At 32.8% G+C, this 23,145-nt stretch overlaps 1 protein-coding gene across 3 annotated transcripts in view; it reads left to right on the forward strand.

The window, feature by feature from the left end:
• The first annotated feature begins 1,265 nt into the window (after positions 1–1,265).
• The window catches only part of LOC130351372 (Friend leukemia integration 1 transcription factor-like), a 54,182-nt gene continuing 32,302 nt past the window's right edge, over positions 1,266–23,145 (forward strand). The window contains exon 1 of one of the 3 annotated variants that reach the window (XM_056554918.1): positions 1,266–1,386. In XM_056554918.1, the coding sequence (XP_056410893.1) occupies positions 1,369–1,386 (18 nt within the window). In that variant the 5' untranslated portion in view covers positions 1,266–1,368. Of the gene's footprint in view, positions 1,387–2,174; positions 2,336–23,145 lie in introns of those variants that run through there. The other 2 variants (XM_056554919.1, XM_056554917.1) reach the window with 2 other exon arrangements.

A 23,145-nucleotide genomic window follows, 5' to 3' on the forward strand; every position in this document is an offset into this window, starting at 1 on the left:
AGACTATCCTCAGGACCCCTCTCTCCTTACATCTACAGACTATCCTCAGGACCCCTCTCTCCTTACACCTACAGACTATCCTCAGGACCCCTCTCTCCTTACATCTACAGACTATCCTCAGGACCCCTCTCTCTCCATACACCTACAGACTATCCTCAGGACCCCTCTCTCCTTACATCTACAGACTATCCTCAGGGCCCCTCTCTCTCCTTACATCTACAGACTATCCTCAGGGCCCCTCTCTCTCCTTACACATAAAGACTATCCTCAGGACACCTCTCTCCTTACACCTACAGACTATCCTCAGGACCCCTCTCTCCTTACACCTACAGACTATCCTCAGGACCCCTCTCTCCTTACATCTACAGACTATCCTCAGGACCCCTCTCTCCTTACATCTACAGACTATCCTCAGGACCCCTCTCTCCTTACACCTACAGACTATCCTCAGGACCCCTCTCTCCTCACACCTACAGACTATTCTCAGGACCCCTCTCTCCTTACACCTACAGACTATCCTCAGGACCCCTCTCTCCTTACACCTACAGACTATCCTCAGGACCCCTCTCTCCTTACACCTACAGACTATCCTCAGGACCCCTCTCTCCTTACACCTACAGACTATCCTCAGGACCCCTCTCTCCTTACACCTACAGACTATCCTCAGGACCCCTCTCTCCTTACACCTACAGACTATCCTCAGGACCCCTCTCTTTCCTTACACCTACAGACTATCCTCAGGACCCCTCTCTCCTTACATCTACAGACTATCCTCAGGACCCCTCTCTCTCCATACACCTACAGGCTATCCTCAGGACCCCTCTCTCCTTACATCTACAGACTATCCTCAGGGCCCCTCTCTCTCCTTACACATAAAGACTATCCTCAGGACACCTCTCTCCTTACACCTACAGACTATCCTCAGGACCCCTCTCTCTCCTTACACCTACAGACTATCCTCAGGACCCCCCCCCCCCCCCCCCCCCCCCCGTCACACCTGCAGACCCTTTCCTTGCAGACTATCCTCAGGGGCGGTTCTTGGTGTAGGACCCTCCATCCTTGCACCCCCTTTTCCCATCCCTGGGGGGCTCCCTCCGGTCCTTGGTGGGCTCCGCTCTTCTTGGCTCCTCTCCTTTCTCTGTCTTCTGAGTTCAGCTCTGAAGCTTCTCGTTGAAGTTTCATTTTTTTCTTGAACATCTGTCACCAAAAAGGAAACCAAAGTGACATCACTTCCCCAAAAAGAGGAGACAGGGAGCAGAGAGCAGCGCAGCTCACACCGGCACCAGCCCTGCTGCAGAACCTCCTCACCTGGACATGGGCTCCTCCTGAGGCTCCTCAGCACCTTCCCCCAGCTCCTCAGGTGGTGCCATGGACATGACCATCAAGGTGGGTGATGATGGGGCGCAGGGGCCCCAGGAGCCGGACACCATGGGCTGCAGCCACCCCCTCCCTTCTTCCCCTGTGACTCTCAGCCCTGGGGCGGTTATTCCGAAGCCCCCACTCTTTCCTCTTGGTACCAGATTTCCTCTTCCTTTAGTGGTTCATGTCTCAGCTTAAATAACAACCAGCAAAACCTCCACAACTAGAGCTGGGAGGGACAGCACCCCTATGGGGACCCTACTGCACAAACCTATAGGGACCCCACTGCACACACCAATGGGACCCCACTGCACAAACCCATAGGGACCCTACCACGCACACCCATGGGGACCCCACTGCACACACCAATGGGAATCCCACTGCACTTGTCCATGGAAACCCCACTGCACACACCAATGGGAATCCCACTGCACTTGTCCATGGAAACCCCACTGCACACACCAATGGGACCCAACAGCACACACCAATGGGACCCCACTGCACACACCAATGGGACCCCACTGCACACACCAATGGGACCCAACTGCACACACCAATGGGACCCCACTGCACACACCAATGGGACCCCCACTGCACACACCAATGGGACTCCACTGCACACACCAATGGGACCCCACTGCACTTGTCCATGGGAACCTCACTGCACACACCAATGGGACCCCACTGCACACACCAATGGGACCCCACTGCACACACCAATGGGACTCCACTGCACACACCAATGGGACCCCACTGCACTTGTCCATGGGAACCTCACTGCACACACCAATGGGACCCCACTGCACACACCAATGGGACCCCACTGCACACACCAATGGGACCCCACTGCACACACCAATGGGACCCCACTGCACACACCAAGTCTGCATGTCTGGGGGGCTGAAGTCTCTACCTGCTGCCAATGGACCAGGACAGAGGAGAAGTCCATGGTGTTCAGGATCCTGGGGCTCTACAGGTGGGTGATGGATGGGGCCCCGGAGGTCAGGGCCCCACCAGGTGTAGACAGAGGAGACCTCCCCCCCCCCCCCCCACCCCACATCACCCTGTGGATCATTACAGCCTCATTGTGGATCTGTTATCGCTGAGATTTATTCATTGGATTAAGAAAAAAAAAACTCTTATTTTGGTGAAAATATTAGGAAATTATTTATTGTTATTATTATGATTTCAAAAAATGATAGAAATAAGATCAATAATAGTGAGCACGATTTATAATCATTAATTGTTTTATCATTCGTTTATTCCTATATTTATTATCTTCTGTATCACGTGTGTAAATATTTTCTATATATTCAGAGATAGAAATAAAGAACAGAAACATTAACAACAAAAAATACAGAAAAAAAGTATCAAAACAAGATATTTATTTATTGATCCTATAAAGAGTCTGGAGAAGTAAATGTCATATATGTAACTTCTGTGATCTGCAAAGGATCTATTATATAAGAGACAGATATAAGATAAATATAAGATAGATATAATATAGATATAAGATAAATATAAGATAGATATAATATAGATATAATATAGATATAATATAGATATAAGATAAATATAAGATAGATATAATATATATATAATATAGATATAATGTAGATATAAGATAAATATAAGACAGATATAAGATAAATATAAGATAGATATAATATAGATATAAGATAAATATAAGACAGATATAAGATAGATATAAGATAGATACATATTACACAGATATAATATAGATATAATATTAGACAGATATAATATAGATATAAGATAAATACACAGATATAATATAGTTACATATTACACAGATATAATATAGATATAAGATAAATACACAGATATAATATAGATATAAGATAAATACACAGATATAATATAGTTACATATTACACAGATATAACATAGATATAAGATAAATACACAGATATAATATAGATATAATATTACACAGATATAATATAGATATAAGATAAATACACAGATATAATATAGATATAATATTATACAGATATAATATAGATACAATATTACACAGATATAATATAGATACATATTACACAGATATAATATAGATATAATATTACACAGATATAATATAGATATAATATTACACAGATATAATATAGATATAAGATAAATACACAGATATAATATAGATATAATATTACACAGATATAATATAGATATAATATTACACAGATATAATATAGATATAATATTACACAGATATAATATAGATACATATTACACAGATATATATAATATTACACAGATATATATAATATTACACAGATATAATATAGATACATATTACACAGATATAATATAGATACATATTACACAGATTTAATATAGATATAATATTACACAGATATAATATAGATATAATATTACACAGATATAATATAGATATAATATTACACAGATATAATATAGATATAATAATACACAGATATAATATAGATATAATATTACACAGATATAAGATAGATATAATATTACACAGATATAATATAGATATAATATTACACAGATATAATATAGATACATATTACACAGATATAATATAGATATAAGATAAATACACAGATATAATATAGATATAATAATACACAGATATAATATAGATATAATATTACACAGATATAAGATAGATATAATATTACACAGATATAATATAGATATAATATTACACAGATATAATATAGATATAATATTACACAGATATAATATAGATATAATATTACACAGATATAATATAGATATAATATTACACAGATATAATATAGATACATATTACGCAGATATAATATAGATATAATATTACACAGATATAATATAGATATAATATTACACAGATATAATATAGATATAATAATACACAGATATAATATAGATATAATATTACACAGATATAAGATAGATATAATATTACACAGATATAATATAGATATAATATTACACAGATATAATATAGATATAATAATACACAGATATAATATAGATATAATATTACACAGATATAAGATAGATATAATATTACACAGATATAATATAGATATAAGATAAATACACAGATATAATATAGATATAATAATACACAGATATAATATAGATACATATTACACAGATATAAGATAGATACATAATACACAGATATAATATAGATATAATATTACACAGATATAAGATAGATACATAATACACAGATATAATATAGATATAATATTACACAGATATAATATAGATATAATACACAGATATAATATAGATATAATATTACACAGATATAATATAGATATAATAATACACAGATATAATATAGATATAATATTACACAGATATAAGATAGATACATAATACACAGATATAATATAGATATAATATTACACAGATATAATATAGATATAATACACAGATATAATATAGATATAATATTACACAGATATAATATAGATACATATTACACAGATATAATATAGATATAAGATAAGTACACAGATATAATATAGATATAATATTACACAGATATAATATAGATATAATATTACACAGATATAATATAGATATAATATTACACAGATATAAGATAGATATAATATAGATACATATTACACAGATATAAGATAGATACATATTACACAGATATAATATAGATATAATATTACACAGATATAATATAGATATAATATTAAACAGATATAATATAGATACATATTACACAGATATAATATAGATATAAGATAAATACACAGATATAATATAGATATAATATTACACAGATATAATATAGATATAATATTACACAGATATAATATAGATATAATATTACACAGATATAATATAGATATAATATTACACAGATATAATATAGATACATATTACACAGATATATATAATATTACACAGATATATATAATATTACACAGATATAATATAGATACATATTACACAGATATAAGATAGATATAATATTACACAGATATAATATAGATATAATAATACACAGATATAATATAGATATAATATTACACAGATATAAGATAGATATAATATTACACAGATATAATATAGATATAATATTACACAGATATAATATAGATATAATATTACACAGATATAATATAGATACATATTACACAGATATAATATAGATACATATTACACAGATATAATATAGATACATATTACACAGATATAATATAGATATAATATTACACAGATATAATATAGATATAATAATACACAGATATAATATAGATATAATATTACACAGATATAATATAGATATAATATTACACAGATATAATATAGATATAAGATAAATACACAGATATAATATAGATATAATATTACACAGATATAATATAGATATAATATTACACAGATATAATATAGATACATATTACACAGATATAATATAGATATAATATTACACAGATATAATATAGATACATATTACACAGATATAATATAGATATAATATTACACAGATATAATATAGATATAATATTACACAGATATAATATAGATATAATATTACACAGATATAATATAGATATAATATTACACAGATATAATATAGATACATATTACACAGATATAATATAGATACATATTACACAGATATAATATAGATACATATTACACAGATATAATATAGATATAATATTACACAGATATAATATAGATATAATATTACACAGATATAATATAGATATAAGATAAATACACAGATATAATATAGATATAATATTACACAGATATAATATAGATATAAGATAAATACACAGATATAATATAGATATAATATTACACAGATATAATATAGATATAATATTACACAGATATAATATAGATATAATATTACACAGATATAATATAGATACATATTACACAGATATAATATAGATATAATATTACACAGATATAATATAGATACATATTACACAGATATAATATAGATATAATATTACACAGATATAATATAGATATAATATTACACAGATATAATATAGATATAATATTACACAGATATAATATAGATATAATATTACACAGATATAATATAGATACATATTACACAGATATAATATAGATACATATTACACAGATATAATATAGATACATATTACACAGATATAATATAGATACATATTACACAGATATAATATAGATATAATATTACACAGATATAATATAGATACATATTACACAGATATAATATAGATACATATTACACAGATATAATATAGATACATATTACACAGATATAATATAGATATAATATTACACAGATATAATATAGATACATATTACACAGATATAATATAGATATAATATTACACAGATATAATATAGATACATATTACACAGATATAATATAGATATAATATTACACAGATATAATATAGATATAATATTACACAGATATAATATAGATATAATATTACACAGATATAATATAGATACATATTACACAGATATAATATAGATATAATAATACACAGATATAATATAGATATAATATTACACAGATATAATATAGATATAATATTACACAGATATAATATAGATATAATATTACACAGATATAATATAGATACATATTACACAGATATAATATAGATATAATAATACACAGATATAATATAGATACATATTACACAGATATAATATAGATATAATATTACACAGATATAATATAGATATAATATTACACAGATATAATATAGATACATATTACACAGATATAATATAGATATAATATTACACAGATATAATATAGATACATATTACACAGATATAATATAGATATAATATTACACAGATATAATATAGATACATATTACACAGATATAATATAGATACATATTACACAGATATAATATAGATACATATTACACAGATATAATATAGATATAATATTACACAGATATAATATAGATATAATATTACACAGATATAATATAGATACATATTACACAGATATAATATAGATATAATATTACACAGATATAATATAGATACATATTACACAGATATAATATAGATATAATATTACACAGATATAATATAGATACATATTACACAGATATAATATAGATATAATATTACACAGATATAATATAGATACATATTACACAGATATAATATAGATACATATTACACAGATATAATATAGATACATATTACACAGATATTAGAGACATCACAGATTCTTATTTAAAGTTCTTTATTCGTTTTTCTGTTTTCTTGATGTTTTGTTTCTTTTTTATCTTCCTTCCTCCTGATACAGAAGATTTCCTTTTATTTTCTCAGTAATATAATAATTAATATATTTAGTCATTAGAATTCTCCTCCCCCTCTTTATCATTTGTTTTCTGTTCGGGCGGATTTTTTGGTTCTGTGTGAACTGCGGCAAAATAATCGGGAGATCAGAAAAAAGATCGGGGATCGGGCGGGAATCTACTGCACCCGATAAATGCAGATTTATGTTACATTTATATATTTCTTCATAAATAATGAATATCATAGTATATAATGTAGTAATAATAATCCTTAGTATTATCATTATTCATTTGTTTGCTGCAGTTTTACATTTATATATTATTTTATACCTCATATATATATATTTGTATTATTCAGCTTTTATTTCCTTGTATTTATATATTATTATTATTATTTTCTTTTTACTTCATTATTCCCGCATTTCCCTTTTATTTATTTAACATTTTAATTTGACTTTCATGTTATATTAATAATTATTTTATTTCAGTCTTTACATTTAGTTTTAGATTTTATAAACAGTTATTATATATGGATATATGTGTATAAATATATATATAATCTGTATGTTATTTTCTCTTATATATATATATGTGTGTATATAATCTGTATGTTATTTTCTCTTATATATATATATGTGTGTATATAATCTGTATGTTATTTTCTCTTATATATATATATGTGTATATAATCTGTATGTTATTTTCTCTTATATATATATATGTGTATATAATCTGTATGTTATTTTCTCTTATATATATATATATATATATATATATATATGTGTATATAATCTGTATGTTATTTTCTCTTATATATATATATGTGTATATAATCTGTATGTTATTTTCTCTTATATATATATATATGTGTATATAATCTGTATGTTATTTTCTCTTATATATATATATATATATGTGTGTATATAATCTGTATGTTATTTTCTCTTATATATATATATATGTGTGTATATAATCTGTATGTTATTTTCTCTTATATATATATATATGTGTGTATATAATCTGTATGTTATTTTCTCTTATATATATATATATGTATGTATATAATCTGTATGTTATTTTCTCTTATATATATATATATATATGTGTGTATATAATCTGTATGTTATTTTCTCTTATATATATATATATGTGTGTATATAATCTGTATGTTATTTTCTCTTATATATATATATATGTGTGTATATAATCTGTATGTTATTTTCTCTTATATATATATATATGTGTGTATATAATCTGTATGTTATTTTCTCTTATATATATATATATGTATGTATATAATCTGTATGTTATTTTCTCTTATATATATATATGTGTGTATAATCTGTATGTTATTTTCTCTTATATATATATATGTGTATATAATCTGTATGTTATTTTCTCTTATATATATATATATGTGTATATAATCTGTATGTTATTTTCTCTTATATATATATATATATATGTGTGTATATAATCTGTATGTTATTTTCTCTTATATATATATATGTGTGTATATAATCTGTATGTTATTTTCTCTTATATATATATATATGTGTGTATATAATCTGTATGTTATTTTCTCTTATATATATATATATGTGTGTATATAATCTGTATGTTATTTTCTCTTATATATATATATATGTATGTATATAATCTGTATGTTATTTTCTCTTATATATATATATGTGTGTATAATCTGTATTAATGTTATTTTCTCTCTTATTTAGTCGTTTGTGTCTGTTCCTTCCTAAGGGGTGCCTCCAGCTGTTGCAAAACTACAACTCCCAGCATGTTGGATTATATAGTAGTATATAGTATAGATCAGTGTTTCCCAACCAGGGGTGCCTCCAGCTGTTGCAGAACTACAACTCCCAGCATGTTGGATTATATAGTAGTATATAGTATAGGTCAGTGTTTCCCAACCAGGGTGTCTCCAGCTGTTGCAGAACTACAACTCCCAGCATGTTGGACTTTATAGTAGTATATAGTATAGGTCAATGTTTCCCAACCAGGGTGCCTCCAGCTGTTGCAGAACTACAACTCCCAGAATGTTGGACTTTATAGTAGTATATAGTATAGGTCAATGTTTCCCAACCAGGGTGCCTCCAGCTGTTGCAAAACTACAACTCCCAGCATGTTGGACCATATAGTAGTATATAGTATGGGTCAATGTTTCCCAACCATTGGCTGTCCGGGCATGCTGGGAGTTGTAGTTTCCGGGCATGCTGGGAGTTGTAGTTTTGCAACATCTGGAGGGCCACAGTTTGAAGACCACTGGTCTATATAGTCACAATATTGTGTATAATAGGTGGATGTGTAACTATAATGGTTGCACATAACATTCTCAGCTCTGCTACATCTCTTCATGGCATTTCATATTGAGTGAAGTCATCTTGTATTACAGAATTATTATTATTATATTATCATGTATTCTATTCGTTTATGGAGCCCGGATGTGGCAGAGCTGACTTTGTCATTACATTGGGATGACAGACACCTGCAGTCCTATGTAAGAGCACATAGAATCCCTTGTATGACAGGCTCAGCTCTGCTACATGGTTAGAATCCTGTCATATCCCCAGATGTTGTAGTCGGGTCGGGATTGTGTAACCTCAGAGCAGAAATCACTCAGCTCCTCCCATTACTGACACTGATTACACAAGACTGCGGGTTAACCCTTCTGCTGCCGCAAATACATACACATATCTATATATACATATATACAGAGATATACAGATACATATACACATATATACAGAGATATACAGATACATACACATATATACAGAGATATACAGATACATATAGACATATATACAGAGATATACAGATACATACACATATATACAGAGATATACAGATACATACACATATATACAGAGATATACAGATACATACACATATATACAGAGATATACAGATACATATACACATATATACAGCGATATACAGATATATATACACATATATAAAGAGATATACAGATATATATATATATATATACATATATACAGAGATATACAGATATATATATATACATATATACAGAGATATACAGATACATATACACATATAAACAGAGATATACAGATACATACACATATATACAGAGATATACAGATACATACACATATATACAGAGATATACAGATACATACACATATATACAGAGATATACAGATACATACACATATATACAGAGATATACAGATACATACACATATATACAGAGATATACAGATACATATACACATATATACAGAGATATACAGATATATATATATACACATATATACAGAGATATACAGATACATACACATATATACAGAGATATACAGATACATACACATATATACAGAGATATACAGATACATATACACATATATACAGAGATATACAGATATATATATATACACATATATACAGAGATATACAGATACATACACATATATACAGAGATATACAGATACATACACATATATACAGAGATATACAGATACATATACACATATATACAGAGATATACAGATACATACACATATATACAGAGATATATACACATATATACAGAGATATACAGATATATATACACATATATACAGAGATATACAGATACATACACATATATACAGAGATATACAGATACATATACACATATATACAGAGATATACAGATACATACACATATATACAGAGATATACAGATACATATACACATATATACAGAGATATACAGATACATACACATATATACAGAGATATACATATATATATATATATATATACATATATACAGAGATATACAGATATATATATATATACATATATACAGAGATATACAGATACATATACACATATATACAGAGATATACAGATATATATACACATATATACAGAGATATACAGATATATACACATATATACAGAGATATACAGATACATATACACATATATACAGAGATATACAGATACATATACACATATATACAGAGATATACAGATATATATACACATATATATACAGAGATATACACACATATATACAGAGATATACAGATATATATACACATATATACAGAGATATACAGATACATATACACATATATACAGAGATATACAGATATATATACACATATATACAGAGATATACAGATATATATACACATATATACAGAGATATACAGATACATATACACATATATACAGAGATATACAGATATATATACACATATATACAGAGATATACAGATATATATACACATATATACAGAGATATACAGATACATATACACATATATACAGAGATATACAGATATATATACACATATATACAGAGATATACAGATACATACACATATATACAGAGATATACAGATACATACACATATACAGATATATACAGAGATATACAGATACATATACACATATATACAGAGATATACAGATATATATACACATATATACAGAGATATACAGATATATATACAGAGATATACAGAGATATACAGATATATATACACATATATACAGAGATATACAGATACATATACACATATATACAGAGATATACAGATACATACACATATATACAGAGATATACAGATATATATATACACATATATACAGAGATATACACACATCTATACAGATATATACAGATATATATACAGAGATATACAGAGATATACAGATATATATACACATATATACAGAGATATACAGATATATATACACATATATACAGAGATATACAGATATATATACACATATATACAGAGATATACAGATATATATACACATATATACAGAGATATACAGATATATATACACATATATACAGAGATATACAGATATATATATATACACATATATACAGAGATATACAGATACATATACACATATATACAGAGATATACAGATATATATACACATATATACAGAGATATACAGATATATATACACATATATACAGAGATATACAGATATATATAGAGATATACAGAGATATACAGATATATATACACATATATACAGAGATATACAGATACATATACACATATATACAGAGATATACAGATATATATACACATATATACAGAGATATACAGATACATACACATATATACAGAGATATACAGATATATATACACATATATACAGAGATATACAGATATATATACACATATATACAGAGATATACAGATATATATACACATATATACAGAGATATACAGATACATATACACATATATACAGAGATATACAGATATATATACACATATATACAGAGATATACAGATATATATATATACACATATATACAGAGATATACAGATACATATACACATATATACAGAGATATACAGATATATATACAGATACATACAGAGATATACAGATACATATACACATATATACAGAGATATACAGATATATATACACATATATACAGAGATATACAGATATATATACACATATATACAGAGATATACAGATATATATACACATATATACAGAGATATACAGATACATATACACATATATACAGAGATATACAGATATATATACACATATATACAGAGATATACAGATATATATATATACACATATATACAGAGATATACAGATACATATACACATATATACAGAGATATACAGATATATATACAGATACATACAGAGATATACAGATACATATACACATATATACAGAGATATACAGATATATATACAGATACATACAGAGATATACAGATACATATACACATATATACAGAGATATACAGATACATATACACATATATACAGAGATATACAGATATATATACACATATATACAGAGATATACAGATATATATACACATATATACAGAGATATACAGATACATATACACATATATACAGAGATATACAGATACATATACACATATATACAGAGATATACAGATATATATACACATATATATACAGAGATATACACACATATATACAGAGATATACAGATATATATACACATATATACAGAGATATACAGATACATATACACATATATACAGAGATATACAGATATATATACACATATACAGATATATACAGATATATACAGATACATATACACATATATACAGAGATATACAGATACATACACATATACAGATATATACAGATATATACAGATACACATATATACAGATATATACAGATACATACACATATATACAGCGATATACAGATATATATACACATATATACAGAGATATACAGATACATATACACATATATACAGAGATATACAGATATATATACACATATATACAGAGATATACAGATATATATATATATATATATATATATACATATATACAGAGATATACAGATATATATATATATACCTATATACAGAGATATACAGATATATATATATATACACATATATACAGAGATATACAGATACATACACATATATACAGCGATATACAGATATATATACACATATATACAGAGATATACAGATACATATACACATATATACAGCGATATACAGATATATATACACATATATAAAGAGATATACAGATACATATACACATATATACAGCGATATACAGATATATATACACATATATAAAGAGATATACAGATATATATATATATATACATATATACAGAGATATACAGATATATATATATACATATATACAGAGATATACAGATATATATATACACATATATACAGAGATATACAGATATATATACACATATATACAGAGATATACAGATACATATACACATATATACAGAGATATACAGATATATATACACATATATACAGAGATATACAGATACATATACACATATATACAGAGATATACAGATATATATACACATATATACAGAGATATACAGATACATATACACATATATACAGAGATATACAGATATATATATATACACATATATACAGAGATATACAGATACATATACACATATATACAGAGATATACAGATATATATACACATATATACAGAGATATACAGATACATATACACATATATACAGAGATATACAGATATATATATACACATATATACAGAGATATACAGATACATATACACATATATACAGAGATATACAGATATATATACACATATATACAGAGATATACAGATATATATACACATATATACAGAGATATACAGATACATATACACATATATACAGAGATATACAGATACATACACATATATACAGAGATATACACACATATATACAGAGATATACAGATATATATACAGATACATACAGATATATATACACATATATACAGAGATATACATATACACATATATACAGAGATATACAGATACATACACATATATACAGAGATATACAGATATATATACACATATATACAGAGATATACAGATACATATACACATATATACAGAGATATACAGATACATATACACATATATACAGAGATATACAGATATATATATACACATATATACAGAGATATACAGATATATATACACATATATACAGAGATATACAGATACATATACACATATATACAGAGATATACAGATATATATACATATATACAGAGATATACAGATATATATACACATATATACAGAGATATACAGATATATATACATATATACAGAGATATACAGATATATATACATATATACAGAGATATACAGATACATATACACATATATACAGAGATATACAGATATATATACACATATATACAGAGATATACAGATATATATACATATATACAGAGATATACAGATATATATATACATATATACAGAGATATACAGATACATATACACATATATACAGAGATATACAGATATATATACACATATATACAGAGATATACAGATATATATACATATATACAGAGATATACAGATATATATACACATATATACAGAGATATACAGATATATATACATATATACAGAGATATACAGATATATATACATATATATACAGAGATATACAGATACATATACACATATATACAGAGATATACAGAGATATACACACATATATACAGAGATATACAGATATATATACAGATACATACAGATATATATACACATATATACAGAGATATACATATACACATATATACAGAGATATACAGATATATATATATATACACATATATACAGAGATATACAGATATATATACACATATATACAGAGATATACAGATACATATACACATATATACAGAGATATACAGATATATATACACATATATACAGAGATATACAGATATATATACACATATATACAGAGATATACAGAATATATATACAGAGATATACAGATATATATACACATATATACAGAGATATACAGATATATATACACATATATACAGAGATATACAGATATATATACAGAGATATACAGATACATACACATATATACAGATACACATAAATATACAGGTATATACAGATACACATATATACAGAGATATACAGATACATACACATATATACAGAGATATACAGATATATATACACATATATACAGAGATATACAGATACATACACATATACAGATATATACAGATATATATACACATATATACAGATACATACACATATATACAGAGATATATACACATATATACAGAGATATACAGATACATACACATATATACAGAGATATACAGATACATACACATATACAGATATATACAGATATATACAGATACACATATATACAGCGATATACAGATACATACACATATATACAGAGATATACAGATACATACACATATACAGATATATACAGATATATACAGATACATACACATATATACAGAGATATACAGATACATACACATATATACAGAGATATACAGATACATACACATATATACAGAGATATACAGATACATACACATATACAGATATATACAGATATATACAGATACATACACATATATACAGAGATATACAGATATATATACACATATATACAGAGATATACAGATATATATATATACACATATATACAGAGATATACAGATACATACACATATACAGATATATACAGATATATATACACATATATACAGATACATACACATATATACAGAGATATATACACATATATACAAAGATATACAGATACATACACATATATACAGAGATATACAGAGATATATACACATATATACAGAGATATACAGATACATATACACATATATACAGAGATATACAGATACATACACATATACAGATATATACAGATATATACAGATACACATATATACAGATATATACAGATACATACACATATATACAGAGATATACAGATATATATACACATATATACAGAGATATACAGATACATACACATATACAGATATATACAGATATATATACACATATATACAGAGATATATACACATATATACAAAGATATACAGATACATACACATATATACAGAGATATACAGATACATACACATATACAGATATATACAGATATATACAGATACACATATATACAGATATATACAGATACACATATATACAGATATATACAGATACACATATATACAGACATACATACAGATATATATATATATATATATATATATATATAAAGGGAGAGAAAGAGATACAAATATATACAGATATAATTAGATGTCCCTATATACAGTATAATGTCCCTATATACAGTATAATGTCCCTATATACAGTATAATTAGATGTCACTATATACAGTATAATTAGATGTCCCTATATACAGTATAATTAGATGTCCCTATATACAGTATAATGTCCCTATATACAGTATAATTAGATGTCCCTATATACAGTATAATGTCCCTATATACAGTATAATTAGATGTCCCTATATACAGTATAATTAGATGTCCCTATATACAGTATAATGTCCCTATATACAGTATAATTAGATGTCCCTATATACAGTATAATTAGATGTCCCTATATACAGTATAATTAAATGTCCCTATATACAGTATAATTAGATGTCCCTATATACAGTATAATTAGATGTCCCTATATACAGTATAATGTCCCTATATACAGTATAATTAGATGTCCCTATATACAGTATAATTAGATGTCCCTATATACAGTATAATGTCCCTATATACAGTATAATTAGATGTCCCTATATACAGTATAATGTCCCTATATACAGTATAATTAGATGTCCCTATATACAGTATAATTAGATGTCCCTATATACAGTATAATGTCCTTATATACAGTATAATTAGATGTCCCTATATACAGTATAATTAGATGTCCCTATATACAGTATAATGTCCTTATATACAGTATAATGTCCCTATATACAGTATAATTAGATGTCCCTATATACAGTATAATGTCCCTATATACAGTATAATTAGATGTCCCTATATACAGTATAATGTCCCTATATACAGTATAATTAGATGTCCCTATATACAGTATAATTAGATGTCCCTATATACAGTATAATGTCCTTATATACAGTATAATGTCCCTATATACAGTATAATTAGATGTCCCTATATACAGTATAATGTCCCTATATACAGTATAATTAGATGTCCCTATATACAGTATAATGTCCCTATATACAGTATAATTAGATGTCCCTATATACAGTATAATGTCCCTATATACAGTATAATTAGATGTCCCTATATACAGTATACGTGTGCCAAAATAATATCCGATAATAGTAAATCCCATATAATAGGCTTAGATACACAACTCATCAGACAGTATCACACATGATAGGATTAGATACAGCAGCTCATTAGACAGTATCACACATCATAGGATTAGATACACAACTCATCAGACAGTATCACACATGATAGGATTAGATACACAGCTCATCAGACAGTATCACACATGATAGGATTAGATACAGCAGCTCAGCAGACAGTATCACACATGATAGGATTAGATACACAGCTCATCAGATAGTATCACACATGATAGGATTAGATACACAGCTCAGCAGACAGTATCACACATGATAGGATTAGATACACAGCTCATCAGACAGTATCACACATGATAGGATTAGATACACAGCTCATCAGACAGTATCACACATGATAGGATTAGATACACAGGCACAGCAGACAGTATCACACATGATTGGATTAGATACACAGCTCATAAAACAGTATCACACATGATAGGATTAGATACAGAGGCTCAGCAGACAGTATCACACATGATAGGATTAGATACAGCAGCTCAGCACACAGTATCACACATGGTAGGATTAGATACAGAGGCTCATCAGACAGTATCACATATGCTAGGATTAGATACAGCAGCTCAGCAGACAGTATCACACATGATAGAATTAGATACACATCACAGCAGACAGTATCACACATGGTAGAATTAGATACACAGCTCAGCAGACAGTATCACATATGATAGGATTAGATACACAGCTCATCAGACAGTATCACACATGATAGGATTAGATACACAGCTCATCAGACAGTGTCACACATGATAGGATTAGATACACAGCTCAGCAGACAGTATCACACATGATAGGATTAGATACACAGCTCAGCAGACAGTATCACACATGATAGGATTAGATACACAGCTCAGCAGACAGTATCACACATGATAGGATTAGATACAGAGGCTCAGCAGACAGTATCACACATGATAGGATTAGATACACAGCTCAGCAGACAGTATCACACATGATAGGATTAGATACACAGCTCAGCAGACAGTATCACACATGATAGGATTAGATACACAGCTCGTTGACATCACATGCTGGGGGTTGTAGTCGGGGGGGGGGTTCCTTCCCCTATTAACCCCTGCAGCTCCAGGGTCGACAGATCTGTTAAAGCCCTGTTCTCACTGCCGCCGGTATACTGCAATGTGTGAACAGAGTTTGCGGCTTCCTCAGCCTTCATGTTACGCTTCCTGTCAGTGAATGGAAACATCCAGAGGCTGACTGAAAATCCATTCTGACTTAATACTCCTCACAGCTGAGGGTTTGTTGCATTTGCATCCAGTCTGTCCCGATACATTGTAACAGTCTTGAGTCCGAGGTGTTCAGCTCACAGAGCATTGTCCAGGCCAGGTGTCTCCAAACCAATGGCTGTCCAGGCATGCTGGGAGTTGTAGTTTAGCAACAGCTGAAGGCTGGTACAGAATGTTTCTATTCACTGAAAGCAAGCAGAGATCTGGGAAATATTGTAACATCGTTTTGTCATCAGTATTTCTATTGGAGACATTTTTATTTTTTTTGCAAAACACAAGGTGCCTCCAGCTGTTGCCAAACCACAACTCCCATCGTGCCTGGAGCCGAAGCTGCCTGAGCTTGCTGGGACTTGTGGTGGAGCAGCCTGCGGCCCCTTATCAGGACTGTTTGTCCCAGTCTGGAGGCCTCACAGGAAGTTGTGCGTCCATTGTGATAATCCCCTCTTATCTGCAGCTCCAGACGGGAGGAAATTTCCTCCCCACATCCGCAATGTCCTCCCCCCGCACCCCACCCAGACCCATCAGGGACAGGACAGACCCCCGCACCCCACCCAGACCCATCAGGGACAGGACAGACCCCCGCACCCCACCCAGACCCATCAGGGACAGGACAGACCCCCGCACCCCACCCAGACCCATCAGGGACAGGACAGACCCCCGCACCCCACCCAGACCCATCAGGGACAGGACAGACCCCCGCACCCCACCCAGACCCATCAGGGACAGGACAGACCCCCGCACCCCACCCAGACCCATCAGGGACAGGACAGACCCCCGCACCCCACCCAGACCCATCAGGGACAGGACAGACCCCCGCACCCCACCCAGACCCATCAGGGACAGGACAGACCCCCGCACCCCACCCAGACCCATCAGGGACAGGACAGACCCCCCGCACCCCACCCAGACCCATCAGGGACAGGACAGACCCCCGCACCCCACCCAGACCCATCAGGTACAGGACAGACCCCCCCCCCACACCCCACCCAGACCCATCAGGGACAGGACAGACCCCCGCACCCCACCCAGACCCATCAGGGACCGGACAGACCCCCCGCACCCCACCCAGACCCATCAGGGACAGGACAGACCCCCGCACCCCACCCAGACCCATCAGGGACAGGACAGACCCCCGCACCCCACCCAGACCCATCAGGGACAGGACAGACCCCCGCACCCCCACCCAGACCCATCAGGGACAGGACAGACCCCCGCACCCCACCCAGACCCATCAGGGACAGGACAGACCCCCGCACCCCACCCAGACCCATCAGGGACAGGACAGACCCCCGCACCCCACCCAGACCCATCAGGGACAGGACAGACCCCCGCACCCCACCCAGACCCATCAGGGACAGGACAGACCCCCCCCCACACCCCACACAGACCCATCAGGGACCGGACAGACCCCCCGCACCCCACCCAGACCCATCAGGGACAGGACAGACCCCCGCACCCCACCCAGACCCATCAGGGACAGGACAGACCCCCGCACCCCACCCAGACCCATCAGGGACAGGACAGACCCCCGCACCCCACCCAGACCCATCAGGGACAGGACAGACCCCCTGCACCCCACCCAGACCCATCAGGGACAGGACAGACCCCCGCACCCCACCCAGACCCATCAGGGACAGGACAGACCCCCGCACCCCACCCAGACCCATCAGGGACAGGACAGACCCCCGCACCCCACCCAGAGCCACCAGGGACAGCACAGAGCCCCTGCACCCCACCCAGAGCCATCAGGGACAGGACAGACCCCCCTGCACTCCACCCAGAGCCATCAGGGACCGGACAGACCCCCCCCGCACCACATCCAGAGCCATCAGGGACAGGACAGACTCCCCGCACCCCACCCAGAGCCACCAGGGACCGGACAGACCCCCGCACCCCACCCAGAGCCACCAGAGACAGCACAGAGCCCCTGCACCCCACCCAGAGCCATCAGGGACAGGACAGACTCCCCGCACCCCACCCAGAGCCACCAGGGACCGGACAGACCCCCGCACCCCACCCAGAGCCACCAGAGACAGCACAGAGCCCCTGCACCCCACCCAGAGCCATCAGGGACAGCACAGAGCCCCCCCGCACCCCACCCAGACCCATCAGGGACCGGACAGACCGCCCGCACCCCACCCAGACCCATCAGGGACCGGACAGACCCCCCGCACCCCACCCAGACCCATCAGGGACAGGACAGACCCCCCTGCACTCCACCCAGAGCCATCAGGGACCGGACAGACCCCCCTGCACTCCACCCAGAGCCATCAGGGACCGGACAGACCCCCCCCCGCACCACATCCAGAGCCATCAGGGACCGGACAGACCCCCGCACCCCACCCAGAGCCATCAGGGACTGGACAGACCCCCCGCACCCCACCCAGACCCATCAGGGACCAGACAGACCCCACCCAGACCCATCAGGGACCGGACAGACTCCTGCACCCCACCCAGACCGGACAGACCCCTGCACCCCACCCAGTCCCATCAGGGACAGGACAGACCCCCGCACCCGACCCAGACCCATCAGGGACCGGACAGACCCCCGCACCCCACCCAGAGCCATCAGGGACAGGACAGACCCCCGCACCCCACCCAGAGCCATCAGGGACAGGACAGACCCCCGCACCCCACCCAGACCCATCAGGGACAGGACAGACCCCCCGCACCCACCCAGAGCCATCAGGGACCGGACAGTCCCTTTAAGAGCAGAAACATTGAGTTGTCATATCTGTTATCAGGAAAGCTGGGTAACAATCAATGTGAGTCGGATGAAACCCAGCTGACCCAGAGTCCAGAATGACACATCTGCTACTTTTACACATCCTGCTACCATTCATGACTCTGGAAAAAGCTGGGTGAATGCTATCATATGAAGCTCAGGTGACAGGTCAGCTTGTAGGAAAGCTAAGTGGGTGGTGTAATATGAAGGTCAGCTGACAGGTCAGTCTACAGGAAAGCTGGGTGGTTGGTGTAATATAAAGGTCAGCTGACAGGTCAGTATATAGGAAAGCTGGGTGGATGCTGTAATATGAAGCTCAGGTGACAGATACAGGAAAGCTGGGTGAATGGTGTAATATGAAGCTCAGGTGACAGGTCAGTCTGTAGGAAAGCTGGGTGGATGGTGTAATATAAAGGTCAGCTGACAGGTCAGTATATAGGAAAGCTAAGTGGGTGGTGTAATATGAAGCTCAGGTGACAGGTCGGTCTATAGGAAAGCTGTGTGGATGGTGTAATATAAAGGTCAGCTGACAGATCAGTATATAGGAAAGCTAAGTGGGTGGTGTAATATGAAGCTCAGGTGACAGGTCAGTCTATAGGAAAGCTGGGTGGATGGAGTAATATAAAGGTCAGCTGACAGGTCAGTCTATAGGAAAGCTGGGTGGGTGGTGTAATATGAAGCTCAGGTGACAGGTCAGTATATAGGAAAGCTAAG

This window comes from Hyla sarda, unplaced genomic scaffold (genome assembly GCF_029499605.1).
Source record: "Hyla sarda isolate aHylSar1 unplaced genomic scaffold, aHylSar1.hap1 scaffold_972, whole genome shotgun sequence".
Taxonomy (NCBI): domain Eukaryota; kingdom Metazoa; phylum Chordata; class Amphibia; order Anura; family Hylidae; genus Hyla; species Hyla sarda.